The sequence below is a fragment of the Daphnia carinata genome, chromosome 2 (assembly GCF_022539665.2).
Source record: "Daphnia carinata strain CSIRO-1 chromosome 2, CSIRO_AGI_Dcar_HiC_V3, whole genome shotgun sequence".
In the NCBI taxonomy this organism is placed as follows: Eukaryota; Metazoa; Arthropoda; class Branchiopoda; order Diplostraca; family Daphniidae; genus Daphnia; species Daphnia carinata.
Genome location: NC_081332.1, coordinates 1,601,476 through 1,627,252, shown reverse-complemented (window position 1 = coordinate 1,627,252; position 25,777 = coordinate 1,601,476). Strand labels below are relative to the sequence as shown.

Genomic DNA, 25,777 nt, shown 5'->3' with positions numbered 1-25,777 from the left:
AAACATGACGAACACTCCAACCAATGGTAATCATGACGACACTGTTGAAACGAATATGAAAGTTAAAAAATTTAGATTAATTACCGATTATGTACGAGTCAAAATGGAAAACACTGGAAAAGTCCATTAATGAGTGTGGTAACATCAAATAGTATGCCAAACTTAAACGTGTTGCTGAACCACCAACCCATTTTACGACTAACGTGGTACCTACCACTCGGCCGTCAGACTGAAGACTGGCTCTACAATGGAGATGACAGGGTTTGGCTGCCACGTAACATCCAAGGTTTTTGATCCTCGTCTTACGGGGTTGTCAATAAAATTTAATGCAATCTTTTCTTTCCGTTTGGCAACGTACAACAGGTGAAACGACCTGAGGCTCTTCGCGTTTAGCTGTACAGGTATGCGCTATTCACCCGTCCATCCGTAGTCCCCGTTCAAGACATGATACTTCAATCGGGACATTGATCGACATTTGTCCGTTCTGATTTATGATTGAACTTAAGATTTGATTTATTGGAAAATACAATTAACCCTCACCTTTGGGGCGAAATATATATTTCGCAAAGTCTCCAATTGTCTTTGTGTTGTAACACTAACATATCGTTGCAGCTGCGCAAATACACGAGAACACAGTGGCTTTGCTATCATAAAGTTTTATTCAATATTATAATTTTTAATAGATATCTCTTTGACATAAGTATTTCAGAACGTATCGGGCTCAGTAGTCGCGGGCAACGTTGGTTGAAGTCGTGTAGACTGCGTCGGTTGCGGGAGCGGTGATGGACTCTGCTTCGGAGTAAGTACGGGAGGTTGAAGCGGGTTCGTTGATCGATGGAGACGTGACAACAGAGGCTGGAGCAGCCGGAGAAGTGAAAACTGGTGCGGAGTAGGTACCGGATGAGGCAGCAGGTGCCGTGACCGAAGACGAGGTGGACACAGTAGCTGAGGACGCCGGAGAAGTGAAAATGGGAGCGGAATAAGTGCGGGAGTTAGCACCTGGAGCCGTGACAGATGAAGTGATTAAGACGGAATCTGGAGCAGTGCGAGCGGTCACCACTGGTGCTGAGTAAGTACGAGAGGAAACAGCAGGAGCTGGGCGCGGATCGGAAGTGAATACAGGTGAAGGGGCAGCGGGGGAAGTGACCACCGGTGCCACCGGTGCGGAGTAAGTGCGGGAGGTGCCGGTAGAACCCGTGACCGCCGATGACGTGAAATCTGGGGCGGAGTAGATGCGGGAGGTGTCACCAGAACTAGTGACAACCGGAGAGGTGATAACAGGAGCGGTGACAGCCGGGGACGTGAAAACTGGAGCAGAGTAGGTACGAGAGGTTGCAGCAGGAGCGGTAACAGTGACTACTGGTGCGGAATAAGTACGGGAGTTGGCTTCCGAAGTGCGGCCAGCGGAAGAAGTCAAGACCGGTGCGGAATATGTGCGGGAGTTAGCACCTGGAACCGTGACAGATGAAGAGGTGAAAACACGAGCAGGAGCAGCAGGAGCGGTAACAACTGGTGCGGAGTAAGTACGAGATGATACAGCTGGAGCGGTGACAACTTGAGAGGTGAATACAGGTGCGGAGTAAGCCTGGGCTGAGTAGGCGGATGGAGCGGGGTACTTGGCTTCACCTTCGTACTTGACATCAGCAGTGTATCCGTAACTGTCAGCTTTGTACGTTACGATTTGAACACGACCATCAGGAAGGAGGACGCGGTAAGAGCCGGTCGTCACCTTGCCGTCGCTGCTCTCAGAGTGGGCGTAGTTGTTGCCATAGCCATCATAGACTGCCCAGTTGAAAGAGTACGGCTGAGCGGGCTATGGAAGAGGCAATTGTTCATTTAGAAACTGCTTTGACTTCATGGAAGAAAAGGCGAATTGGACTTACGTATTCCTTGACCTCGTAAGTCGAAGGTGAATAAGATGACCCATGGTAAGATGGAACTGGATAAGTTGAGCCGGGATAGGCGGAATTGGCTGCGGCGACAGCGATCAAGGCGGCGAGTACGACGAACTTGACAATTGAAAAAACAAACTTGTTAGAATTTAACAATATTTTGAAACGTTTGAATTGCATAGGTAATTTTACCTGCATGTTGAGAAGTTGGTAGAACGCTTGAGACAGTTGGTTAACTGATGTCTTTTCTGCTATTTTGCTGTCGTTTATATACCGCAGAGCAACGCCCTGCGCGTTTCCTTTTTTGGCTTGGTAAAAGGTACCTGCCTCTTATCAACTTCTAATAAGGAATATATCCCATTGTTCCGAAATTGATTGAAGAAAGTGTTTGTGTTTGACCTGCTATTTGTTCTTTGCTACGGTCAAATGAAAAGTGCTCCAACGTCGGGGCTTTCCCCACAGCTTTTTAAATAACGGACTTTCCAACAAACGTAGTCCAAGTTTGGAAATGTAAGGCAATTGCTGATTTGTTTAATTATACAAATAGTATGGTACTGACTTTTCTCTTTCTATGTTGATAACCTTTTTCTTTGCAGTTATCGTAGGAAAAATGAACGAAATTTATGGCAATTGAATTAACCAGTGTCTTTGTGGCCTAAAGGATAAGGCACCGATCTTATTAGCCGGGGATTGCGGTTTCGTGTCCCGCCATACGTATAAAGGAGTACAGTACTTTTGTACAAGACATTCCAATGAAACTGAGAGCCGTGTTTGAAATGATTATGTGGATAGGGAACGAATTGCACATACTTACCAAGTAATCATACAGCATTGTTTCTTAATTGTCCATTTACGAATGCTACTTGTAATGCATCTGATGAAGAATGAACCATTGTAAATGTATCCCGTAGCGCAGTTGATTGGCGCATCGTGCTTATAGAACAGTGGCTAAATGCGCAAAATAAAGATGAATTGATTATAATGCTGCGGTCGGGATTTCGTTCCGGATTGGAGGCTCGAGTCCCTCCAGAGGTATACAAATATCCAGGTAAATGTTTAGCTTTGAAGTTGAACGATTGAGTGTTGTACTGCCTTAGTCATTCGATCCTTTTTCTTTCTTACAGCTATATAATGAATTAGTACACAGGAGTTTTGGCTTCATATAATTTATTATTTGAATAGATTTTTGATTTGATATTTAATTTGACATTTCTTTGATTTAGATAGATATATATTTTCAGAATGTTTGGCGCTTAGTAGTCGCGAGCAACGTTACCGGAAGTCATGTAGACGGATCCAGTTGCCGGACCAGTGCCGATCTGCGAAACACGGCCAAAAGCGGAGTCATCAGATGTAAATACTGGTGCGGAGTAAGTGCGGGAAACTGCGGCAGGTCCGCTGACGGAAGACGAGGTGAATACGGTAGATGAGGACGCAGGAGAAGTGAAGACCGGTGAGGAATAAGTGCGAGAGGAAGCGCCTGGAGCCGTGACAGAGGAAGAGGTGAGAACAGGGCCGGAATAAGTACGCGAGTTGGCTCCCAAAGTGCGGCCGGCAGAAGAAACGAAGACCGGTGCGGAATACGTGCGTGAGTTAACACCCGGAGCGATAACAGATGAAGTAGTTAAAACGCGAGCAGGACCAGCAGGAGCGGTAACAACTGGTGCGGAGTAAGTACGAGATGATACAGCTGGAGCAGTGACAACTTGAGGGGTGAATACAGGTGCGGAGTAAGCCTGAGTGGAGTAGGCGGATGGAGCGGGGTACTTGGCTTCACCTTCGTACTTGACATCAGCAATGTATCCGTAGCCATCATCTTTGTACGTTACGATTTGAACACGACCATCTGGAAGGAGGACGCGGTAACTGCCGGTGGTTACTTTGCTATCGCTGCTCTCAGAGTGGGCGTAGTCGTTGCCGTAACCGTCGTAGACGGCCCAGTTGAAGGAGTACGGCTGAGTGGGCTATTGTATGAACAATTGTTCATTTAGAAACTGCTTTGAATTCATAAAAGAAAAGCCAATAATACTTACGTATTCCTTGACCTCGTACGTTGAAGGTGAATAAGAACGAAAATTGGAAGCGGAATTTGAAGAAGTTTGGCCAAGGTATTCGGAATTGGCTGCGGCGACAGCGATCAAGGCGGCGAGTACGACGAACTTGAAGAGTAAAAGAGTTTATTAGAACTAAATTGTAATTTCTAAGCCAATGAAAATGGCACAAATTATTTTACCTGCATGTTGAGAAGTTGATAGGACGTTTGAGACAGTTGGTTAACTGATGTCCTTTCTGCTCTTCGCCCACCTTTATATACCGCAGTGCAACAACCCTGCGCCTTTCTTTCTTCAGGTGCCTTTTGCCAACTTCTGATAAGGAACATATTCGATTGTTCATAAATTGATTGAAGAAAGGAAAAGTGTTTGTGTTTGACCTGTTGTTTGATCTTTGGAACGGTCAAATGAAAAGTGCTCAAACGTTGGGGCTTTCCCCACAGCGTTCTACATAACGGACTTTCCAACAAATGCTGTCCAAATATTGAAGTGTATCGCAACATCTGAATTTCTTAACTATCCTCTATTACGCTATCGTATTGAATTTTCCCTTTCTCTGATTATTTCGTTTTTCGAAGTAGGGTATTGCGGTAAAAAAGAACGATTTTTAGGACATGTTGACACATCAAAGGCTTTGTGGGCAAATGGATAAGGCACCGGCCCCCTAAGCCGGGGATTGCGAGTTCGAGTCTCGCCAGAAGTAGAAATGAATCGGACGTTATAAAAGATATTACATTGGCACCATATTCCAAGACCTTTGGGAGGAATATATCTTATTGCTGCTGAGAAACCAATTTTTTATAGGTTACGCTTCAAAATGTGCAATAAAACACATCAGCTTACAACTATTTGAAGAGCATGGGCAAAAACGAGGTTTAAATATCGTCTGTTCTCAAACGACGGACAGAGAACCGTTTATGTTGCATTTTGGTGCTAAGCGTCCATCACCTGGCATAGCATGACGGCAATCTAAAACCCACGAATATACATGTTTAACATGACGCCAATTTAACTTCACGTTGTAATCGAAACCTCGAAACATGTTTGTTTTTTCAAAAATCTGTTTCTTTATGGCTTAATCTTTATGTTTGTTTGCAGCTATTCAGTCAATAAGGACATTGTACATTTGCTTTAGAATAGTTTATTAAGTGGCCAATATTTAATTTAACATTGCTTTGACGTAAATATTTTAGAATTCGGTGGGCTTAGTAGTCGCGGGCAGTGTACGCTGGGGCGGAGTAAGCTGGGGCGGAGTAAGCTGGGGCGGAGTAAGCTGGTGCGGAGTAAGCCGGTGCGGAGTAAGCGGGGTACTTGGCTTCGCCTTCGTATTTGACATCAGCAGTGTATCCGTAGCTATCAGCTTTGTAGTTGACGATTTGAGTGCGACCATCGGGCAGTTGAACGTGGTAAGTGCCGGTGGTTACGTAGCCATCGCTGCTCTCAGTGTGCGAGTAGTCGCTGCCATAACCATCGTTGACGGCCCACTTGAAAGCGTGCGGCTGGGGGGCCTACCAAAGGGGCAATCGTTCATTTAGAAGCTGCTTTGAGTAGATGAAATATAAGGCAATTGGACTTACGTATTCCTTGACCTGATACGTCGAAGGTGAATAAGATGGCCTGTTGTAAGATGAAGTCGGATAAGTTGAGCCAGAGTAGTCGGAATTGGCTGCAGCGACAGCGATCAAGGCGGCGAGTACGAAGAACTTCAAAATTAAAGAGTGATTTGTTAGAACTAAAGGATAATTTCTAAACTAATTTATTACACAGATAATTTTACCTGCATGTTGAGAAGTTGGTAGAGTGGTTGAGACAGTTGATTAACTGATGTCCACTGTGCTGTTTGTCTACCTTTATATACCGCAGAGCGATTACCCCTAGGCTTGTTCTTTTCTGCTGCCATGTACCATGTCTAAATAAGGTACATCTGATTCCTTCCAAAAAAAGAATTCAGAAAGGAAAAGTGTTTGTGTTAAACCTGCTGTTTGAACTTTTACATGGTCAAATGAAAAGTCCTCCAACATCGGGGCTTTCTGGCATTGCCCTACCTAACGGACTGTCCAACATATGTAGTCCACATTCTGAAATGTATTGCAATTTCAAAGACCCATTCATGCAATTATGTGAAAAATTTGATAATGCCATTGTTTTATAAAATCGAATTTGTGGCCTAAACTATTAGCAATCGGTCTCTAAGCCGGGGATTGCAGGTTGGAGTCCCGTCAGAGATAATAATGAACAAATTTTAGAAAAATTGTAGGCGGATCTTCAAAATTCATTTGCAAGTATTATACTGTATGTTTTTTAACCGGTGCCATGTAGAAGCCGATAACTCTCGTGTATGTGGAATGAGGACCACCTATTCTGTCGAAATTCAATATGCTTTGTAATCAATAGTCATACAGGATAAGGCACCGGCCTACAAAGCTGTGGAGTGAAGGTTCCCTACCATGTCAAGGTAAAATTAATAGTATCAAACAGTACGCGAGAAGACAATCTAAATACATGAAATACATGTTGAATAAGACGCTAATTTATCTTCACTTTGTAATCGAAACTTTGAAACATGTCTTTCAAAAATCTGTTTCTTTATGGCTTAATCTTTATGTTTGCTTGCAGCTATTCAGTCAATAAGGACATAGTAGGTTTGCTTTAGAATAGTTTATTATGTGGCCAATATTTAATTTGAAATCGCTTTAACGTAAATATTTAAGAATTTGTTGGCTTAGTAAGCTGGTGAGGAGTAAGCTGGGGCGGAGTAAGCTGGTGCGGAGTAAGCTGGTGCGGAGTAGGCTGGTGCAGAGTAAGCTGGTGCGGAGTAAGAACGTCCGGAGTAAGTGGGGTACTTGGCTTCACCTTCGTACTTGACATCAGCATTGTATCCGTAGCTATCAGCTTTGTAGTTGACGATTTGAGTGCGACCATCAGGCAGTTGAACGTGGTAAGTGCCGGTGGTTACTTGGCCATCGCTGCTCTCAGAGTGGGAGTAGTCGCTGCCATAACCATCATTGACGGCCCACTTGAAAGCGTGTGGCTGGGCGGCCTACGAAATGAGCAATGGTTCATTTAGAAAATGCTTTGAGTGGATAAAAGATAAGACATTTGGACTTACGTATTCCCTGGCGTCGTAAGTTGAACCTGAGTACGATGGCCTATTGTAAGATGAAGTCGGATAAGTTTGGCTTGGGTAAACGGGATTGGCTGCGGCAACAGCGATCAAGGCGGCGAGTACGAAGAACTTGAAAATTAAAAAGTGATTTGTTAGAACTAAAAGGTAATTTCTAAAGTAATCTATTACACAGGTAATTTTACCTGCATGTTGAGAAGTTGATAGAGCGATTGAGACAGTTGATTAACTGATGTCCACTCTGCTGTTTGTCTACCTTTATATACCGCAGAACGATTACCCCTAGGCTTTTCTTTTCTGCTACCGTGTACCATGTCTAAATAAGGTACACCTGATTTCTTCTAAAAAAAGAATGGCGAAAGGGAAAATATTTGTGTTAAACCTGCTGTTTGAACTTTGTCATGGTCAAATTAAAAGTCCTCCAACATCGGGGCTTTCCGGCATTGCTCTACCTAACGGACTGTCCGACAAATGTAGTCCACATTCTGAAATGTAATGCTATTTCAAAAGACTCATTCGTGCAATGATAAGAAAAATTTTAAAATGCTATTGTATTGAAACATCGCCTTTGTGGCCTAAAGGATAAGGCACCGGCCTCCTAAGCCGGGGATTATGGTTTTGAGTCCTCCCAGAGGTAATCACGAATAACTTTTGCACAAATTGTCGACGGGACTTTAAAATTCATGTTCCAGCATTATACTGCATGAGTATTTACACCATGCAATGTAGGAGCGGATAACCGTCATAAATGTGGAATGATAACCACCTATTCTATCGCAGTCCATTTTGATTTGTTTACAATAGTCATAAAGGATAAGGCACCGGCCTATTAAGATGTGGATTGAAGATTCCACACCACCTCAATGTAAAGTTAATAGTATTAAACCGTACGCTTGACGGTAATCTAAATATATGAAAATACATGCTTTATAAGAAGCTAATTTAACTTCACGTAATAATTGAAACTTATGTTTTTTCAAAAATCATTCAGCTTCTTTATGACTTAACATTTATGTTTCTTTGCAGCTATACAATCAATAAAGACATTGTAGGTTTGCTTCAGTATAGTTTATTAAAGGGCCAATAATTAATATGACATCGCTTTGACGTAAATATTTTAGAATTTGGTGGGCTTAGTAGTCGCGGGCAGTGTAAACTGGGGCAGAGTAAGCTGGTGCGGAGTAAGCTGGTGCGGAGTAGGCTGGTGCGGAGTAAGTACGTGCGGAGTAAGTGGGGTACTTGGCTTCACCTTCGTACTTGACATCAGCATTGTATCCGTAGCTATCAGCTTTGTAGGTGACAATTTGAACACGGCCATCGGGAAGGAGGACACGGTAAGAGCCGGTGGTTACTTCGCCATTGCTGCTCTCAGTGTGGCCGTAGTCGCTGCCATAACCATCGTTGACGGCCCAGTTGAAAGCGTGCGGCTGTGGGGCCTACGGAAGGGGCAATCGTTCGTTTAGAAACTGCTTTGAGTGGGTGAAAGATAAGACAATTGGACTTACGTAGTGCTGGACGTCGTAAGTTGAAGGTGAATAAGATGGCCTATTGTAAGATGAAGTCGGATAAGTTGAGCCAGGATAGACGGGAGTGGCTGCGGCGACAGCGATCAAGGCGGCAAGTACGAAGAACTTGAAAATTGAAAAAAATTAAGTTAGTTATAACTAAACAATATGTTTGAATCATCCTGTTCCACAATCAGTTTTACCTGCATGTTGAGAGGTTGATAGTGATTGAGACAGTTGATTAACTGATGTCCATTTTGCTGTTTATCTACCTTTATATACCGCAGAACGATTACCCCTAGGCTTTTTCTTTTCTGCTACCGTGCACCATGTCTAAATAAGGTACACCTGATTTCTTCTAAAAAAAGAATGGCGAAAGGAAAAATATGTGTATTAAACCTGCTGTTTGAACTTGGTCATGGTCAAATGAAACGTCCTCCAACATCGGGGCTTTCCGGCATTGCTCTACCTAACGGACTGTGCAACAAATGTAGTCCACATTCTGAAATGTAATGCAATTGCAAAAGACTCATTCGTGCAATGATAAGAAAAATTTTATAAGGCCAATGTTTTGAAACATCGCCTTTGTGGCCTAAAGGATAAGGCACCGGCCTCCTAAGCCGGGGATTGCGGGTTCGAGTCCCGCCTGAGGTAATCACTAATAAATGTTGCAAAAGTTTTTTGCGGGACTTTAAAATTCATGTGTAAGTATTATACTGTATGAGTTTTTACACGATGCAGTGTAGGAGCGGATAACCGTCATGTATGTGGAATGATAATCACCTATTCTATCGAAGTCCACCTCGATTTGTTTACAATAGTCAAAAAGGATAAGGCACCGGTCTGCTAAGATGTGGATTGAAGGTTTCACATCAGCTTAATGTAAAATTGATAGTATTAAACCGTACGCATGACGGCAATCTAAATATATGAAAATATATGTTTTATGAGAAGCTAATTTAACTTCACGTAGTACTTGAAACTTATGTTTTTTCAAAAATCTCTCAGCTTCTTTATGACTTAATATTTATGTTTCTTTGCAGCTATACAATCAATAAAGACATTGTAGGTGTGCTTCAGTATAGTTTATTAAAGGGCCAATAATTAATATGACATCGCTTTGACGTAAATATTTTAGAATTTGGTGGGCTTAGTAGTCGCGGGCAGTGTAAACTGGGGCGGAGTAAGCCGGGGCGGAGTAAGCTGGGGCAGAGTAAGCTGGAGCGGAGTAAGTCGGTGCGGAGTAAGTACGTGCGGAGTAAGTGGGGTACTTGGCTTCACCTTCGTACTTGACATCAGCAGTGTATCCGTAGCTATCAGCTTTGTAGGTGACGATCTGAACACGGCCATCGGGAAGGAGGACACGGTAAGAGCCGGTGGTTACTTCGCCATTGCTGCTCTCAGTGTGGCCGTAGTCGCTGCCATAACCATCGTTGACGGCCCAGTTGAAAGCGTGCGGCTGTGGGGCCTACGGAAGGGGCAATCGTTCGTTTAGAAACTGCTTTGAGTGGGTGAAAGATAAGACAATTGGACTTACGTAGTGCTGGACGTCGTAAGTTGAAGGCGAATAAGATGGCCTATTGTAAGATGAAGTCGGATAAGTTGAGCCAGGATAGACGGGAGTGGCTGCGGCGACAGCGATCAAGGCGGCGAGTACGAAGAACTGGAATATTGAACATAAAAATAATTTAGTTAGAACTAAGCAATAAGTTTAAATCATCCTATTGTACAATCAGTTTTACCTGCATGTTGAGAGGTTGATAGAGTGATTGAGACAGTAGATTAACTGATGCTCTTACTGCTCTTCGCTCGCCCTTATATACTGCGATACGATTTCTTTGTTGCACTTCACTTGTTTAGCGTGTTAATAGAGTCAGATGGTGAAAAATATGTGATCATGCCAATATTAATGAAAAAAGGAAAAGTGTTTTGTTGCTTTCCATTTGCAACGAACCCTGTCACAGATTCACAAGACCATTTTTGGGTAATCATTTTGATAAGGACCTCTCCATGGTCAACGAATGGGTTCGTTAGGAAAACGGTACTTCCCCTATTATGTTCTACATAGCAGACTCTTTTGTAATCTAACCTACAAATCGTAACATGACTTACTCATTGACCGATATCCGAATCAATCAGCGAAGGTGGCAGCAATTTGACTTCTAACAGGTTTCGTTCTACAAGATGCGGGCGAAATAACTTATAAACAAAGCAGCTCGCCGATTCACACTCCAATAAGGTGGGGTGGGGTAAAATAGTTTTTTCTACTTTTAAAACGCTGAAATGGGTCAGCCAGTAGAAATTCGAAATTGAACCATCTATCATCAGAGAAACGAAAGAACACAAAATTTATGGCACAGGGCCACAAACTATGCGCGTAGGCAACCCGTTATTGCTCACCTTCGTCACAACTGGCGTATTGCTTCCAGAATATCTCCTAATCGGAAGCCTCTCACATTACTTTCAGCTGACCTTACAAATGTCCTCCTTACTTTCAGTGTTTGGTATAAATATCGTGATTGAATGAACTCAAATCATCAGTCATTCAAACTGTTTCAAGCAACTCACTTCTCCTGCAAAATGAAGGTAAATGACACTTCGAATTTTCAATTGTCACCTTCTGCCTTTACAACAATGTATTAACTTTATTGTATCAACAGTTCTTCATCCTCGCCGCCGTCTTCGCTATTGCCGCCGCCGATTCCTACAGGTCCGACGAATACGCACCAAAGTATGTGGCTCCTAAATATGAAGCTCCCAAATACCACTCCTCTTCGTACGGAGAAGTCAGCTATCAGGTAAGCTATCATTTGAAAGTGTAGTTTAATAGTTTGTATTTAATTGGGATTCAAATGAACTGTTTAGGCTCAACCTTACGAGTTTGGGTACACCGTGAAAGATGAATACTATGCTGATTTCGGTCATTCCGAGAGAAGCGATGGCAAAGTCACAACTGGATCTTACCGCGTTCAACTTCCCGATGGCCGCACTCAGATCGTCACATACAAAGCTGATAGCTATGGCTACACTGCCGATGTCAAGTACGAAGGCGAGGCCAAGTATCCCGACTACGTGCAGTCCAAATACAACACATACTCTGCCCCAGCTTACGGAGCTCCCGAATACAGCGCTCCGGCCTACAAAGCCCCAGCCTACACCGCCCCAGCCTACAAAGCCCCAGCCTACACCGCTCCAGCCTACAAAGCCCCAGCCTACACCGCTCCGGCCTACAAAGCCCCAGCGTACACCGCCCCAGCCTACAAAGCCCCAGCGTACACCGCTCCGGCCTACAAAGCCCCAGCCTACACTGCTCCGGCCTACAAAGCCCCAGCGTACACTGCCCCAGCCTACTAAGCTTCCACTTGCACCACCCCTCACTGGCTCCCTCGAAATGCTAGATGCTAAAATATTGCTGAAGATAATTTAATACAAGACTTTATGTTTGAACCCGCAACGCAAAATTTATTCATTTGTATTCATTGGTTTTAATGACAGTGCGGATTACATTTTTTTTCCAATATTTCCCCATGTATTAGAAATTGAAACTTACATGAATAACTGTGTTTAAACATCTCCAGTAGCGCAGTTGGTTAGCGCATGGTACTTATAAGACAGTATCTAATTATGTGCAATGATGATGATATCATCGCAAGTTATGCCGAGGTCGCGAGTTCGACCCTCGCCTGGAGAATGTTAAAATTTTATTCATGTTTGTACAATAAAATAATTGAAGAAAACGGTGCATTGTTTCTACAATAGTTTGATGACACAGTAGACGAACAGCATAGGAAAGCAGACAGAGTGTGTTATGAGTTATAACCATTAACGCTCGAAACTCTAAGCGAGACATACTACAACAGTTTACTCATTAAGATGTGAATAATTCATAGTAATTGAGTTTGCTCAATAATGTGATAGAGTATTCAATGCGTTGGAATCATTCAAAGCTACGCTAATCGCTAATCGCTAATCGTTGTTATGTTTAATTTGAGTGCAATATAATTGATTCGTACGTTAACTCAATCAGAGTTAGAATATTCGATTCCCTTAATAGGTAAAGCGACTAACCTTAGGAGAGTATTACATTAATAAACAAATAATAAATACAGTAAATAAGGACATGTAGTTTTTGCTTTGAAATAGTTTATTAAACGATAAATTTTTAATTGGACATCCTTTCGGCGTAAATATTTCACAATTTCGTGGGCTTAGTAGTCGCAGCAACGTTGGCGGAAGTCATGTAGACGTGGCTGGTTCCGGGAGCAGTGTAAGCAGTGGAAACTGGAACTTAGTAAGCCGGTGCGGAGTAAGCTGGTGCGGAGTAAGTTGGGGCGGAGTAAGCTGGTGCGGAGTAAGCTGGTGCGGAGTAAGCACGTGCGGTGTAAGTGGGGTACTTGGCTTCACCTTCGTACTTGACATCAGCAGTGTAGCCGTAGCTGTCAGCTTTGTAGTTGACGATCTGACTACGACCATCGGGGAGTTGAACGTGGTAAGTGCCGGTGGTTACTTGGCCATCGCTGCTCTCAGAGTGGGAGTAGTCGCTGCCATAACCATCGTTGACGGCCCACTTGAAAGCGTGCGGCTGGGGGGCCTACCGAAGGGGCAATCGTTCATTTAGAAACTGCGTTGGGTGGATGAAAGATAAGGCAATTGGACTTACGTATTCCTTGACATCGTACGTCGAAGGTGAATAAGATGGCCTATTGTAAGATGAAGTCGGATAAGTTGAGCCAGGGTAGACGGGAGTGGCTGCGGCGACAGCGATCAAGGCGGCGACTACGAAGAACTGGAATATTGAAACAGGGATATTATTAGAACTATAAACAGTAATCGTTAGTCGTTTGAATGCACAGTAAATTTAACCTGCATGTTGAGAAGTTGGTAGAACGTTTTGAGACAGTTGAGTAACTGATACCTTTTCTGCTGTTCACTCGTCCTTAAATACTGTAGAGCGATGGCCTTTGTTGTACTTCATGTGTGTTGTTTTTTTCTGTGTTCATATGAAAGAAATATTTGATTATTCCAAAAAAAATGGAGAAAGGAAAAGTGTTTTGCTCCTTTCCATTTGCAACGAACTCTACTACAGGTTCAGAAGACCATTTTCGGGTGACGCTCTCGGTCAGGATCTTTCCATGGTCATCGAATAAGTCCATTAAAAAACGGGACTTTCCCTATTATGTTCTACATAGCAGACTTTCCATAACATCTAACCCTCAAATTTCAATTTGACTCACTGGTTGACCAAGTTTCGATTCAACCGAGGGGGGGTAATAACAACTTGGTTGAGTGATTTCATTCAAAATGTTTCACGCAAAAATCGAGGTTAAATGAATAGTTTAACAAACAGTACACGTAAGTTAGAAAAACAACAAAACGAAGAATTTATAGCAAATGGTAAGAAGCTATACCCATAAATCAACCGTTGTTACTCAAGTTCACAACCATTAACGCATTTATACCGAACAACCTTTGAATCCGATTACTTTCGTTTCGTGCTAAGCATACTTACACATGTGCCACGTCCCACAATCGCTCTCCTTTCTTCCAACGTTCGGTATAAATATCGCGAACGAATCAACTCAGATCATCAGTCATTCAAACTGTTTCAAGCAACTCCCATCTCCTGCAAAATGAAGGTAAACAACGCCTTGAATTTTCAATTGTCACCTGTTGCCATTACAAAAGAAAGTATATTCAATTTATTGTATCAACAGTTCTTCATCCTCGCCGCTGTCTTCGCTATTGCCGCCGCCGATTCCTACAGGTCCGACGAATACGCACCAAAGTACGTGGCTCCTAAATATGAGGCTCCCAAATACCACTCCTCTTCGTACGGAGAAGTCAGCTATGAGGTAAGCTATCATATGAGAATGTTTTTTAATAGTTCGTCTTTAATTGGGATTCAAATGAATTGTTTAGCCCCAACCTTACGAGTTTGGATACTCCGTGAAAGATGGTGAATACTACGCTGATTTCGATCACTCCGAGAAAAGCGATGGCAAAGTGACAACCGGATCTTACCGTGTTCTGCTTCCCGACGGACGCACTCAGATCGTCACCTACAGAGCCGACAGTTACGGATATACCGCCGATGTCAAATACGAAGGCGAGGCCAAGTATCCCGACTACGTGCAGTCCAAATACAACACATACTCTGCCCCAGCTTACGGAGCTCCCGAATACAGCGCTCCAGCTTACAAAGCCCCAGCCTACACCGCTCCAGCCTACAAAGCCCCAGCCTACACCGCTCCAGCCTACAAAGCCCCAGCGTACACCGCTCCAGCCTACAAAGCCCCAGCCTACAAAGCTCCCGTCTACTCTGCCCCAGCCTACAAGGCTCCCGTCTACTCTGCCCCAGCCTACAAAGCTCCCGTTTACTCTGCCCCAGCCTACAAAGCTCCCGCACCCGTCTATTCTCCTCCCCAGTACAAAGCTCCTGCTACCCCTGCTCCCGTTTACCCTGCACCAGCATACGAAGCTCCCGAATACGAAGCAACCACCACTGCTGCCCCAGCATATGAAGCTCCCGAATACTGAGCTCCATCCACCGCTTCCCCCTGCCTACTAAGGTCCCACTTACACCACCATGACTGCTCCTAAAATGTTAGAACCTAAAATATTGCTGAACATAATATAATACATGATGCCCACATGAGGTCTTATCCCGCAACACAAAGCTAGTTTACTTCTTTTCGTTAGTTATGCTGAAATTAAGGACCACATTTTATTTTTTAAAGGTTTTTTTAAGCATATCATTAGAAATACGAAAATAAGAACATAAATATTAAGGGTAGTAGGTTTGATATTGAAAGGTCAAACCTTCTCCCCTTTGTTCGCGGATATTTAGAACGTATTACCAGTAAGACAGCGATTGGTTTTGCGAATCGAATATGGAATTATACACTTATATAACATTAGTCTTAATGGATTAAACGATAAGGCACCGGTCTTTTAATACAGGGCACGCAGATCCTTTCCTGCGGTGGGTATAACGACTAAACATTGTAACAGAGGGATATCAAGCTTTTCATCAAAGATAATTGTTGATTAGCTGGGTAACATCTCTTTAACAATAGCGGTATGTTATTCATTACAGAATATTATACTGTTAAATTGAACGTCGGTTTAAAAGACTAGATCGAACACCAATTCATTTCCTTTGAAAGCATATGCGAAAAAGAGGCTTAAACATTTGGTATTCTCAAAAGAAGGAATGGGAAGCATTCTGTTGAATTAGAATACTAAGCGTCCAATACCGATCGTTTCCACAGACACCGTCAATTGCTTTTTTACTAAAAGCTTTTAAGTTTAGGCCTCAAAATAAAATTTAATTTCACGTTTTAATAGAAAGCTTATGTTTCTAAAAAAATTCACGTAATTTCTTTATGCTTTAGTATTTGTCCTTTGGAGTTAGACAATATATAATGACATTGTAGTTTTGCTTCAGTATAGTTTATTAGATGATAAATATTTCATTGGACATCTTTTAGCCTTAAAAATTCAGAATTTTCGTGGGCTTAGTAGTCACGGGCAACGTTAACGGGAGCCCTGTAGGCTGGGGCGGAGTAAGCTGGGGCGGAGTAGGCCGGTGCGGAGTAAGCTGGTGCGGAGTAAGCCGGTGCGGAGTAAGCGGGGTACTTAGCCTCCCCCTCGTACTTTACGTCAGCAGTGTATCCGTTGTTGTCTGCTCTGTAGGTAACGATCTGAGTGCGACCATCGGGAAGGAGGACGCGGTAAGTGCCGGTGGTTACTTGGCCATCGCTGCTCTCAGTGTGCGAGTAGTCGCTGCCATAACCATCGTTGACGGCCCACTTGAAAGCGTGCGGCTGGGGGGCCTATCGAAGGGGCAATCGTTCATTTAGAAACTGCTTTGAGCAGATGAAAGATAAAACAATAGGACTCACGTATTCCTTGACCTGGTACGTCGAAGGCGAATAAGATGGCTTATTGTAAGATGAAGTCGGATAAGTTGAGCCAGAGTAGTCGGAATTGGCTGCAGCGACAGCGATCAAGGCGGCGAGTACGAAGAACTGGAAAATTAAATAGTGGTTTATTAGAACTATAAACAATAATATTGAATAGTTTGAATGCAAAGTAAATTTTACCTGCATGTTGAGAAGTTGGTAGAATGTTTGAGACAGTTGAGTAACTGATACCCTTTCAGCTGCTCGCTCGCCTTTAAATACCGTAGAGTGATGTCTTTGTTGTACTGCATGTGTGTTGCTTATTTCTGTGTTCAAATGAGCGAAATGTTTGATTGTGCCAAAAAAAATGGAGAAAGGAAAAGTGTTTTGCTCCTTTCAATTTCAAAGCCGACCACTGCTACAGGTTCACTTGACCATTTGTGGACAGTGATCTCGATTAGCATATCTTTACGGTCATCGAATAAGTCCATTAAAAAACGGGACTTTCCCTATAATGTTCTACATAGTAGACTTTCCATAACAACTAACCCTCAAATTTCAATGTGACCCACTCGTTGACCATAGCGATATCATTCAACACGTTTCACGCTACAATCGAGGTTAAATCAATAGTTGAACAAAGAGTGCACGCAACTCAGAGAAACAACAAAACGAAGAATTTGTGGAACATTTTTATAAAGTATGCTCGTAAATCAACCGTTGTTACTCAAGTTCACAACCACTAAGGCATTTATACCGAACAACCTTTGAATCCAGTTACTTTCGTTTCGTACTAAGCATACTTACAGATGTGCCACATCCCAAAACTGCTCTCCTTGCTTTCAACGGCTTCGGTATAAATATCGTGATCAAGCCAACTCAAATCATCAGTCATTCAAACTGTTTCAAGCAACTCCCATCTCCTGCAAAATGAAGGTAAACAATACTTCTGAATTTTTAATTGCAACGTACTATCATTACCAGAGAATTTATATTCGATTTCTTGTGCCAACAGTTCTTCATCCTCGCCGCTGTCTTCGCTATTGCCGCCGCCGATTCCTACAGGTCCGACGAATACGCACCAAAGTACGTGGCTCCTAAATATGAGGCTCCCAAATACCACTCCTCTTCGTACGGAGAAGTCAGCTATGAGGTAAGCTATCATATGAGAATGTTTTTTAATAGTTCGTCTTTAATTGGGATTCAAATGAATTTTTAGCCCCAACCTTACGAGTTTGGATACTCCGTGAAAGATGGTGAATACTACGCTGATTTCGATCACTCCGAGAAAAGCGATGGCAAAGTGAAGACTGGATCTTACCGCGTTCAACTTCCCGATGGCCGCACTCAGATCGTCACTTACAAAGCTGACAGCTACGGCTACACTGCCGATGTCAAATACGTTGGCGAGGCCAAGTATCCCGACTACGTCCAGTCCAAATACAACACATACTCTGCCCCAGCTTACGGAGCTTCCGAATACAGCGCTCCAGCTTACAAAGCCCCAGCCTACACCGCTCCAGCCTACAAAGCCCCAGCCTACACCGCTCCAGCCTACAAAGCCCCAGCCTACACCGCTCCAGCTTACAAAGCGCCAGCCTACACCGCTCCAGCCTACAAAGCCCCAGCCTACTAAGCTTCCACTTGCACCACTCCCACTTCTCCCCCTAAATGCTATATGCTAAAATATTGCTGCAGATAATTTAATACATGACGGCCGCATGAGGCCTGATCCCGCAAGACATAACTAGTTTACTTTTTTTTTCATTGGTTGTGATGAAAATACGGACGACTTTTTCAAGAAATCTTTAAACAATTTCGTAAGAAAATTGAACGATCACAACTATATCATGGACATATGAAGCGTTAGTATATGACCGGTTTATGTCAGCAGTGGCGCAGTTATTAGGCGCATAGTACTTGTAAGACAAAGACAAAATGTTCCGAATGAAGATGGCATTGTTAGTAATATCGAGGTCGCGAGTTCGGCGCTAGCCTTGAGACAGTTAAGATTATTTTGATGATTTTGCAACAAGATAATAAAAGATTTCGCTGCTTTGTTTCTATAATAATTTAAAACTACTAATACAAATTAGACAGATCGTGTTATGAGTCAAAACCGTTAACGCTCGAAACTCTAAGCGAGTCATACCGGCACAGTTTACTTAAGATTAAGATATGAATAGTTCATAGTAATTGAGTTTGCTCAATAATCCAATAGAGTATTCAATGTGTTGGAATCATCCAAAGCTATGATACGCTAATCGTTGTTATGCTTGATTTGAGTGCCATAAAATTGGTTCGGACGTTAAATCAATCAGAGTTAGAACCATCGTCTCCCTTAATAGATAAAGCGACTAATTTTAGGAGAGTATTATATTAATAAGCAAATAATAAATACAACAAATAAGGACAAGTAGTTTTTGCTTTGAAATAGTTTATTAAACGATAAATCTTTAATTGGACATTCGTAAATATTTCACAGTTTCGTGGGCTTAGTAGTCGCGGGCAACGTTGGTGGACGTCATGTAGACTTGGCCGGTTGCGGGAGCAGTGTAAGCAGTGGAAACTGGAACTTAGTAAGCTGGGGCGGAGTAAGCTGGGGCGGAGTAAGCTGGGGCGGAGTAAGCTGGTGCGGAGTAAGCTGGTGCGGAGTAAGTACGTGCGGAGTAAGTGGGGTACTTGGCTTCACCTTCGTACTTGACATCAGCAGTGTATCCGTAGCTATCAGCTTTGTAGGTGACGATCTGAACACGACCGTCGGGGAGGACCACACGGTAAGACCCGGTGGTAACTTTGCCATCGCTGCTCTCAGTGTGCGAGTAGTCGTTGCCATAACCATCGTTGACGGCCCAGTTGAAAGCGTGCGGCTGGGGGGCCTACGGATGGGGCAATCGTTCGTTTAGAATCTGCTTTGAGTGGGTGAAAGATAAGACAATGGGACTTACGTAGTGCTGGACGTCGTAAGTTGAAGGCGAATAAGATGGCCTGTTGTAAGATGAAGTCGGATAAGTTGAGCCATGATAGTCGGAATTGGCTGCGGCGACAGCAATCAAGGCGGCGAGTACGAAGAACTTGAGAATTAAATAGTGGTTTATTAGAACTATAAACAATAATATTGAATCGTTTGAATGCAAAGCAATTTTACCTGCATGTTGAGAAGTGGGAGAATGTTTGAGACAGTTGAGTAACTGATACCCTTTCAGCTGCTCGCTCGCCTTTAAATACCGTAGAGTGATGTCCTTGTTGTACTTCATGTGTGTTGCTTATTTCTGTGTTCAAATGAGCGAATTGTTTGATTGTGCCAAAAAAAAATGGAGAAAGGAAAAGTGTTTTGCTCCTTTCCATTTCAAAGACGAACACTGCTACAGGTTCACTGGACCATTTTTGGGCAATGTCTTGATCAGCATATCTCCATGTTCAACGAGTAAGTCGATAAACAACGGGACTTTCCCTATTATGTTCTACATAGTAGACTTTCCATAACATCTAACCCTTAAATTTCAATTTGACCCACTCGTTGACCAAGTGTCGATTCAACCAGTGGGGGGTAATAACAACTTGGTTGAGTGATATCATTCAACACGTTTCACGCAAAAATCGAGGTCAAATGAATAGTTCGTCAAACAGTGCACGCAACTTATTTTTATTCGCAACTTACGAATTTATAGCAAATGGTAGGAAACTATGGCCATAAATCAACCGTTGTTAGTCAAGTTCGCAACCACTAACGCACTTATGCCGCACAACCTTTGAATCCGGTTACTTTCGTTTCATGCTAAGCATACTTACAGATGTGCCACATCCCACAACTGCTCTCCTTTCTTTCAACGGTTTCGGTATAAATATCGCGAGCGAATCAACTCAAATCATCAGTCATTCAAACTGTTTCAAGCAACTCTCTTCTCCTGCAAAATGAAGGTAAACGACACTTTGGATTTTCAATTGCCACCTGCTATCATAACAAGAGAATGAATATTCAATTTATTGTATCGACAGTTCTTCATCCTCGCCGCTGTCTTCGCTATTGCCGCCGCCGATTCCTACAGGTCCGACGAATACGCACCAAAGTACGTGGCTCCTAAATATGAAGCTCCCAAATACCACTCCTCTTCATACGGCGAAGTCAGCTACGAGGTAAGTTATCATTTGAAAATGTTTTTTTAATGTTGCGTATTTAATTCGGAATCGAATGAATTTCTCAGGCTCAACCTTACGAGTTTGGGTACGCCGTGAAAGATGCTGAATACTACGCTGATTTTGATCACTCCGAGAGAAGCGATGACAAAGTCACCACTGGATCTTACCGTGTCGCTCTCCCCGATGGCCGCACCCAGATCGTCTCTTACCGCGCTGATGCCAACGGATACACCGCTGATGTGAAATACGAAGGCGAGGCCAAGTACCCCGAATACGTCGAGAAGGAATACAAAACCTACTCTGCCCCAGCCTACAAGGCTCCCGAATACAGCGCTCCGGCCTACAAAGCCCCAGCCTATAAAGCTCCCGCACCCGTGTACTCTGCTCCCCAATACAAAGCTCCCGTGTACTCTGCTCCCGCTTACTCCGCCCCAGTCTACAAGGCCCCAGCCGCCGTCTACCCTGCACCAGCCTACAAAGCTCCAGAATATGAAGCAACCACCACTGCAGCATACGAAGCTCCCGAGTACTAAGCTCCAGCCATCGCTGTCTCGGCCTACTAAGTGACCACCGTCATTGCTCCCAAAATGTTAGAACCTAAAATATTGCTGAAAATAATTTAATACATGATGTCCGCAACACAAAACTAGTTCATTTCATTTCGTTAGTTCTGTTGAAATTAAGGACCACATTTTATTTTCAACCTTCTTTTTAACTATATCATTAGAAATAGAAATAATAACATGAATATTAAGTGGATTTGATAGGGAAAGTTCAAACCTTGTTCCCGTTGTTGCAGATGTTTGGAGCATATGGCCTGTAAGACAGTGACTAGTTTTGTGAATTGTATGCGCAAATATACTCTTGTATAACATAAGCCTATGCGGCCTTAAGGATAAGACACCGGCCTTTAAATACAGGGTGTGCGGGTTTGTTTCCTGCGACGGGTGAAAGTATTAAACATTGTAACAGAGGGATATTAAACTTTTCATCATAGATAATTGTTGATCAGCTGAATAACATCTCTTTAACAATGGCGGTTGTTATCCATTAAAATACAAAATACTATGCTGTAAAGGTGATCAGCGGTTTAAAAGTCCAGCTCGAATAACAATTTATTTCTTTTGAAAGCATATGAGAAAAAGAGGTTCCAAAGAGAAGGAAAGGGAAGCACTGTGTTGAACTTGAGTATTAAGCGTTCAATACCTATCGTTTCCACAAAGACATTCAATGGCTGTTTTACAAGAAGCATTTAACTTTATGCTTCAAAAAAATTTAACTTCACGTTTCAATCGAAATCTCATGTTTCTCAATAATTTATCGAATTTTCTTTATGATTTATGACTTTTCCTTCTTTGGAGCTAGACAATCAATAAGGGCATTGAAGTTTTGCTTCAGTATAGTTTATTAAATGATAAATATTTCATTGGACATCTTTTAGCCATAAAAATTCAGAATTTTCATGGGCTTAGTAGTCACGGGCAACATTGGCGGAAGTCTTGTAGACTGGGGCGGAGTAGACTGGGGCGGAGTAAGCTGGGGCGGAGTAAGCTGGGGCGGAGTAAGCTGGTGCGGAGTAAGTACGTGCGGAGTAAGTGGGGTATTTGGCTTCACCTTCGTATTTCACATCAGCGGTGTAACCGTATTCATCAGCTTTGTAGGTGACGATCTGAGTGCGGCCGTCGGGAAGCAGAACACGGTAAGATCCGGTTGTCACTTTGCCATCGCTGGTCTCAATGTGGCCGTAGTCGCTGCCATAACCATCGTTGACGGCCCAGTTGAAAGCGTGCGGCTGTGGGGCCTACGGAAGGGGCAATCGTTCATTTAGAAACTGCTTTGAGTGGGTGAAAGATAAGGCAATTGGACTTACGTAGTGCTGGACGTCGTAAGTTGAAGGTGAATAAGATGGCCTGTTGTAAGATGAAGTCGGATAAGTTGAGCCATGATAGTCGGAATTGGCTGCGGCGACAGCGATCAAGGCGGCGAGTACGAAGAACTTGAATATTGAAACAGGGATGTTGTTAGAATTATAAACAATAATATTGAATCGTTTGAGTGCATAGTAAATTTTACCTGCATGTTGAGAAGCTGGTAGAATGTTTGAGACAGTTGAGTAACTGATACCTTTTCAGCTACTCGCTCGCCTTTAAATACCGTAGAGTGATGTCTTTGTTGTAGTGCATGTGTGTTGCTTATTTCTGTGTTCAATAAATGAGAAAAATGTTTGATTATGCCAAAAAAAATGGAGAAAGGAAAAGTGTTTTGCACCGTTCCATTTTAAGGACGAACTCTACTACAAGTTCACTAGACCATTTTTGGGCGATGATCTCGATCTGTATATCTTCATGGTCAACAAGTAAGTCCATTAGAAAACGGGACTTTCCCTATTGCGTGCACACTGTACACTTTCGAGAACACCGTACCTCTAAGCTTTGTGAACCACTCCCCGAATAAGTGTCGATCCAATCAAAGAGGGATTACTATCAACTTGATTGTACAACGACTTTCAAAAAACGTCATCGTTTGAAATTAGAACTGAGGTTGAAATCATTTGTTTAACAAAGCAGCGTACCGACTCAGAGTCTCGTCATGGCAATGAATTTATGGCACAGGGCCACAAACTTTGCTCGTAAGTAACCCGTTATCGCTCAACATACCTAACGACTTGTTCCAGAATAACTCCTAATCCAGTTAGACCATCACTTTTCTTTAAACTGTGCTTGGCAATGTGCCATACCCCATAATTGCCCTGAATTATTCTCACTCTCAAAATTCGGTATAAAAGTACCTATCGAAGCCAATCAAAGCATCAGTCATCCAAACTGTTTCAAGCAACTCACTTCTCCTGCAAAATGAAGGTAAACATCGTTTTGACTTTCCAACTGCCACCAGCAGGCATTGTACTAGAAATTATATTCAATTTATTGTATCAACAGTTCTTCATCCTCGCCGCCGTCTTCGCTATTGCCGCCGCCGATTCCTACAGGTCCGACGAATACGCACCAAAGTACGTGGCTCCTAAATATGAAGCTCCCAAATACCACTCCTCTTCGTACGGAGAAGTCAGCTATGAGGTAAGTTATCATTTGGAAATGTTGTCTAATAGTTTGTATTTTAATTGGGATTCAAATGAATTGTTTAGGCTCAACCTTACGAGTTTGGGTACACCGTGAAAGATGAATACTATGCTGATTTCGGTCATTCCGAGAGAAGCGATGGCAAAGTCACAACTGGATCTTACCGCGTTCAACTTCCCGATGGCCGCACTCAGATCGTCAATTACAAGGCTGATAGCTATGGCTACACTGCCGATGTCAAGTACGAAGGCGAGGCCAAGTATCCCGAATACGTCCAGTCCAAATACAACACGTACTCTGCCCCAGCTTACAAAGCTCCCGAATACAGCGCTCCAGCGTACACCGCTCCTGCCTACAAAGCCCCAGCCTACACCGCCCCCGCCTACAAAGCTCCCGCTTACACCGCCCCAGCCTACAAGGCCCCATCCTACACCGCTCCGGCCTACAAAGCCCCAGCCTACACCGCTCCGGCCTACAAAGCCCCATCCTACACCGCTCCAGCCTACAAAGCCCCAGCTTACACTGCTCCAGCCTATTAAGCTTCCACTTGCACCACCCTCCACTGGCTCCCTCGAAGTGGTAGATGCTAAAATATTGCTGAAGATAATTTAATACAAGACTTTATGTTCGATGCCGTAATGCAAAATTTATTCATTTGTATTCATTGGTTTTAATTACAGTGAGGATTACATTTTCTTTTCCAATTTTTCACCATTTATTAGAAATTGAAACTTACATGAATAACTCTATTTAAACTTCTCCAGTGGCGCAGTTGGTTAGCGCATGGTACTTATAAGGCAGTATTTGATAGAGCTAACTGAATTGGAAATGTTTAGAAGTAATGCCGAGGTCGCGAGTTCGAGCCTCGCCTGGAGAATTTAACATTTTAACTAGTTTAAACATATTTAGATCCTTTGTCCAAATATAGCTCACCGACTGCACTTTTGTCAAGAATGCCCTGACATGATGTTTACCTATAGCACATGTTAGCTGTGCGTAGTGTACAAAACACATCAGAACTTTCTTAATTTCAATATCATCGTTGCTGTTTTCATCTGGGAATGCAAAATTGTATTTGTCGTCGTGTATGTACAGTTTGGACATGTTTTAGATATTGATTTGTTTAGAGAACACCGGCAGCTCTCAAATCAGCGAGCATCTTGACGACGTGTTCAGGCATCGGTGGAGGTGTAGGCAAATGGTCTCCTGTTGCCTGGAATCCATTCTCATCGGCGACCCAGTTGACGGTGAGAACAACGCCATCGGGGGAGGTGTAAGAGTAAGATCCCTTCGAAACGGTGCCAATATCTTCAGGTTTAGGACCCACCTGTTTCTGACTGCCACTCTCCGAAACTTTGGTTCCATCGGCACTCTCAAAACTATTTTAAACGTATAAGATTAAATTGAAGTGAGCACTTTAAGGGCGTAATGGAAAAGTGAAACGAAGATCGACTCACGCAAAAGAATAACTGCCATCGGCGTTCATTTCGCTGTTGGATGACACGATTTCGATGGGCTTCTTATCTCCTTGGGGTGCGGCGAGGGCCACGGCCAACAAAGCGATAGCGATGATCTAGTCAGATAATATTTGAATAATTAGTTGAATGATTAAATTGACTGAAATAAGAAAATAAAATACTCACGAATTTCATTTTTCTTGAGGGGGATTGAACAGGTGAATGTCTCTGCTGATCTTCTGTAAACAGATGAAGGGAAGTGTTTGATGCTGGTACCGACATTGGCATCTTTTTATATTCGGCGGTTGCGTGAAAGTGATGGGATCCGTCACAAGAAAACGTTCGTCTTTAGCTCCGGGCGTCGTAATATGCAGAAAGAAGTGAAAGGGAAAAAAACTGGAAAACATAACAATATTTAAATCTTTGTTGTATGAGTTGCATCAGCAACAAAAGCCAACTTTTGTAACGAGATAAAGATGATACATTTACACCTGATTTTGAGGAATTTCAAAATGAGTTTATTATTTGAATAAAAATTGATATTATTATACATTTAAATTCCATAAAAAATTACGTATGTAAACTTATATGTCTATTCAAATTCCATTACTTTATTTATGTATGGCA

General features: G+C 42.9%; 11 protein-coding genes, 3 non-coding genes and 1 pseudogene across 14 annotated transcripts; 6 read left to right on the top strand and 9 right to left on the bottom strand.

Annotated features, from left to right (window-relative positions):
- Nucleotides 1-721: 721 nt before the first annotated feature.
- LOC130686161 (mucin-2-like) lies at nucleotides 722-2,090 on the bottom strand. The gene is made up of 3 exons (XM_057509452.1): nucleotides 2,085-2,090; nucleotides 1,896-2,009; nucleotides 722-1,813 (listed from the first exon to the last, which is right to left on the bottom strand). The coding sequence occupies exons 1-3, from the start codon at nucleotides 2,088-2,090 to the stop codon at nucleotides 722-724; spliced, it is 1,212 nt and encodes a 403-aa protein (XP_057365435.1).
- Nucleotides 2,091-3,145: 1,055 nt separating this feature from the next.
- On the bottom strand, nucleotides 3,146-4,131 carry LOC130686160 (mucin-5AC-like). The gene is made up of 3 exons (XM_057509451.1): nucleotides 4,126-4,131; nucleotides 3,926-4,051; nucleotides 3,146-3,856 (listed from the first exon to the last, which is right to left on the bottom strand). Exons 1-3 carry the CDS (start codon nucleotides 4,129-4,131, stop codon nucleotides 3,146-3,148), a joined length of 843 nt encoding a protein of 280 aa, XP_057365434.1.
- Nucleotides 4,132-5,148: 1,017 nt separating this feature from the next.
- On the bottom strand, nucleotides 5,149-5,726 carry LOC130686159 (cuticle protein 10.9-like). Its single transcript, XM_057509449.2, has 3 exons — nucleotides 5,721-5,726; nucleotides 5,521-5,646; nucleotides 5,149-5,451 (listed from the first exon to the last, which is right to left on the bottom strand). Exons 1-3 carry the CDS (start codon nucleotides 5,724-5,726, stop codon nucleotides 5,149-5,151), a joined length of 435 nt encoding a protein of 144 aa, XP_057365432.1.
- Nucleotides 5,727-6,665: 939 nt separating this feature from the next.
- Nucleotides 6,666-7,283, bottom strand: LOC130686158 (cuticle protein 19-like). Its single transcript, XM_059494122.1, has 3 exons — nucleotides 7,253-7,283; nucleotides 7,041-7,178; nucleotides 6,666-6,974 (listed from the first exon to the last, which is right to left on the bottom strand). Exons 1-3 carry the CDS (start codon nucleotides 7,256-7,258, stop codon nucleotides 6,666-6,668), a joined length of 453 nt encoding a protein of 150 aa, XP_059350105.1. The 5' UTR covers nucleotides 7,259-7,283.
- A 917-nt stretch (nucleotides 7,284-8,200) lies between these two features.
- Nucleotides 8,201-8,781, bottom strand: LOC130686045 (pro-resilin-like). Its single transcript, XM_057509339.2, has 3 exons — nucleotides 8,776-8,781; nucleotides 8,573-8,698; nucleotides 8,201-8,503 (listed from the first exon to the last, which is right to left on the bottom strand). Exons 1-3 carry the CDS (start codon nucleotides 8,779-8,781, stop codon nucleotides 8,201-8,203), a joined length of 435 nt encoding a protein of 144 aa, XP_057365322.1.
- Nucleotides 8,782-9,153: 372 nt separating this feature from the next.
- Nucleotides 9,154-9,226, top strand: Trnar-ccu (transfer RNA arginine (anticodon CCU)). The gene has a single exon. It is a non-coding gene; the product is annotated as a tRNA-Arg (tRNA).
- Nucleotides 9,227-9,652: 426 nt separating this feature from the next.
- LOC130686044 (pro-resilin-like) lies at nucleotides 9,653-10,391 on the bottom strand. The gene is made up of 3 exons (XM_057509338.2): nucleotides 10,315-10,391; nucleotides 10,110-10,235; nucleotides 9,653-10,040 (listed from the first exon to the last, which is right to left on the bottom strand). Exons 1-3 carry the CDS (start codon nucleotides 10,318-10,320, stop codon nucleotides 9,723-9,725), a joined length of 450 nt encoding a protein of 149 aa, XP_057365321.1. The 5' UTR covers nucleotides 10,321-10,391; the 3' UTR covers nucleotides 9,653-9,722.
- Nucleotides 10,392-11,152: 761 nt separating this feature from the next.
- LOC130686157 (uncharacterized) lies at nucleotides 11,153-15,109 on the top strand. The gene is made up of 5 exons (XM_057509447.1): nucleotides 11,153-11,158; nucleotides 11,233-11,370; nucleotides 11,438-11,924; nucleotides 14,321-14,424; nucleotides 14,492-15,109. The coding sequence occupies exons 1-5, from the start codon at nucleotides 11,153-11,155 to the stop codon at nucleotides 15,107-15,109; spliced, it is 1,353 nt and encodes a 450-aa protein (XP_057365430.1).
- On the top strand, nucleotides 12,144-12,263 carry Trnai-uau (transfer RNA isoleucine (anticodon UAU)). Its single transcript has 2 exons — nucleotides 12,144-12,181; nucleotides 12,228-12,263. It is a non-coding gene; the product is annotated as a tRNA-Ile (tRNA).
- Nucleotides 15,110-17,406: 2,297 nt separating the features above from the next.
- Nucleotides 17,407-18,112, top strand: LOC130686043 (adhesive plaque matrix protein-like). Its single transcript, XM_057509337.2, has 3 exons — nucleotides 17,407-17,412; nucleotides 17,492-17,629; nucleotides 17,696-18,112. Exons 1-3 carry the CDS (start codon nucleotides 17,407-17,409, stop codon nucleotides 18,110-18,112), a joined length of 561 nt encoding a protein of 186 aa, XP_057365320.1.
- An 859-nt stretch (nucleotides 18,113-18,971) lies between these two features.
- LOC130686155 (cuticle protein 8-like) lies at nucleotides 18,972-19,630 on the bottom strand (annotated as a pseudogene).
- Nucleotides 19,631-20,391: 761 nt separating this feature from the next.
- On the top strand, nucleotides 20,392-24,319 carry LOC130686154 (uncharacterized). The gene is made up of 5 exons (XM_057509445.2): nucleotides 20,392-20,397; nucleotides 20,476-20,613; nucleotides 20,682-21,142; nucleotides 23,603-23,690; nucleotides 23,759-24,319. The coding sequence occupies exons 1-5, from the start codon at nucleotides 20,392-20,394 to the stop codon at nucleotides 24,230-24,232; spliced, it is 1,167 nt and encodes a 388-aa protein (XP_057365428.1). The 3' UTR covers nucleotides 24,233-24,319.
- Nucleotides 22,054-22,720, bottom strand: LOC132088589 (pro-resilin-like). The gene is made up of 3 exons (XM_059497657.1): nucleotides 22,690-22,720; nucleotides 22,487-22,612; nucleotides 22,054-22,417 (listed from the first exon to the last, which is right to left on the bottom strand). Exons 1-3 carry the CDS (start codon nucleotides 22,693-22,695, stop codon nucleotides 22,085-22,087), a joined length of 465 nt encoding a protein of 154 aa, XP_059353640.1. The 5' UTR covers nucleotides 22,696-22,720; the 3' UTR covers nucleotides 22,054-22,084.
- A 131-nt stretch (nucleotides 24,320-24,450) lies between the features above and the next one.
- Trnai-uau (transfer RNA isoleucine (anticodon UAU)) lies at nucleotides 24,451-24,570 on the top strand. The gene is made up of 2 exons: nucleotides 24,451-24,488; nucleotides 24,535-24,570. It is a non-coding gene; the product is annotated as a tRNA-Ile (tRNA).
- A 169-nt stretch (nucleotides 24,571-24,739) lies between these two features.
- On the bottom strand, nucleotides 24,740-25,390 carry LOC130686046 (endocuticle structural glycoprotein SgAbd-3-like). The gene is made up of 3 exons (XM_057509340.2): nucleotides 25,337-25,390; nucleotides 25,151-25,266; nucleotides 24,740-25,072 (listed from the first exon to the last, which is right to left on the bottom strand). Exons 1-3 carry the CDS (start codon nucleotides 25,343-25,345, stop codon nucleotides 24,817-24,819), a joined length of 381 nt encoding a protein of 126 aa, XP_057365323.1. The 5' UTR covers nucleotides 25,346-25,390; the 3' UTR covers nucleotides 24,740-24,816.
- Between the last annotated feature and the right edge of the window lie 387 nt (nucleotides 25,391-25,777).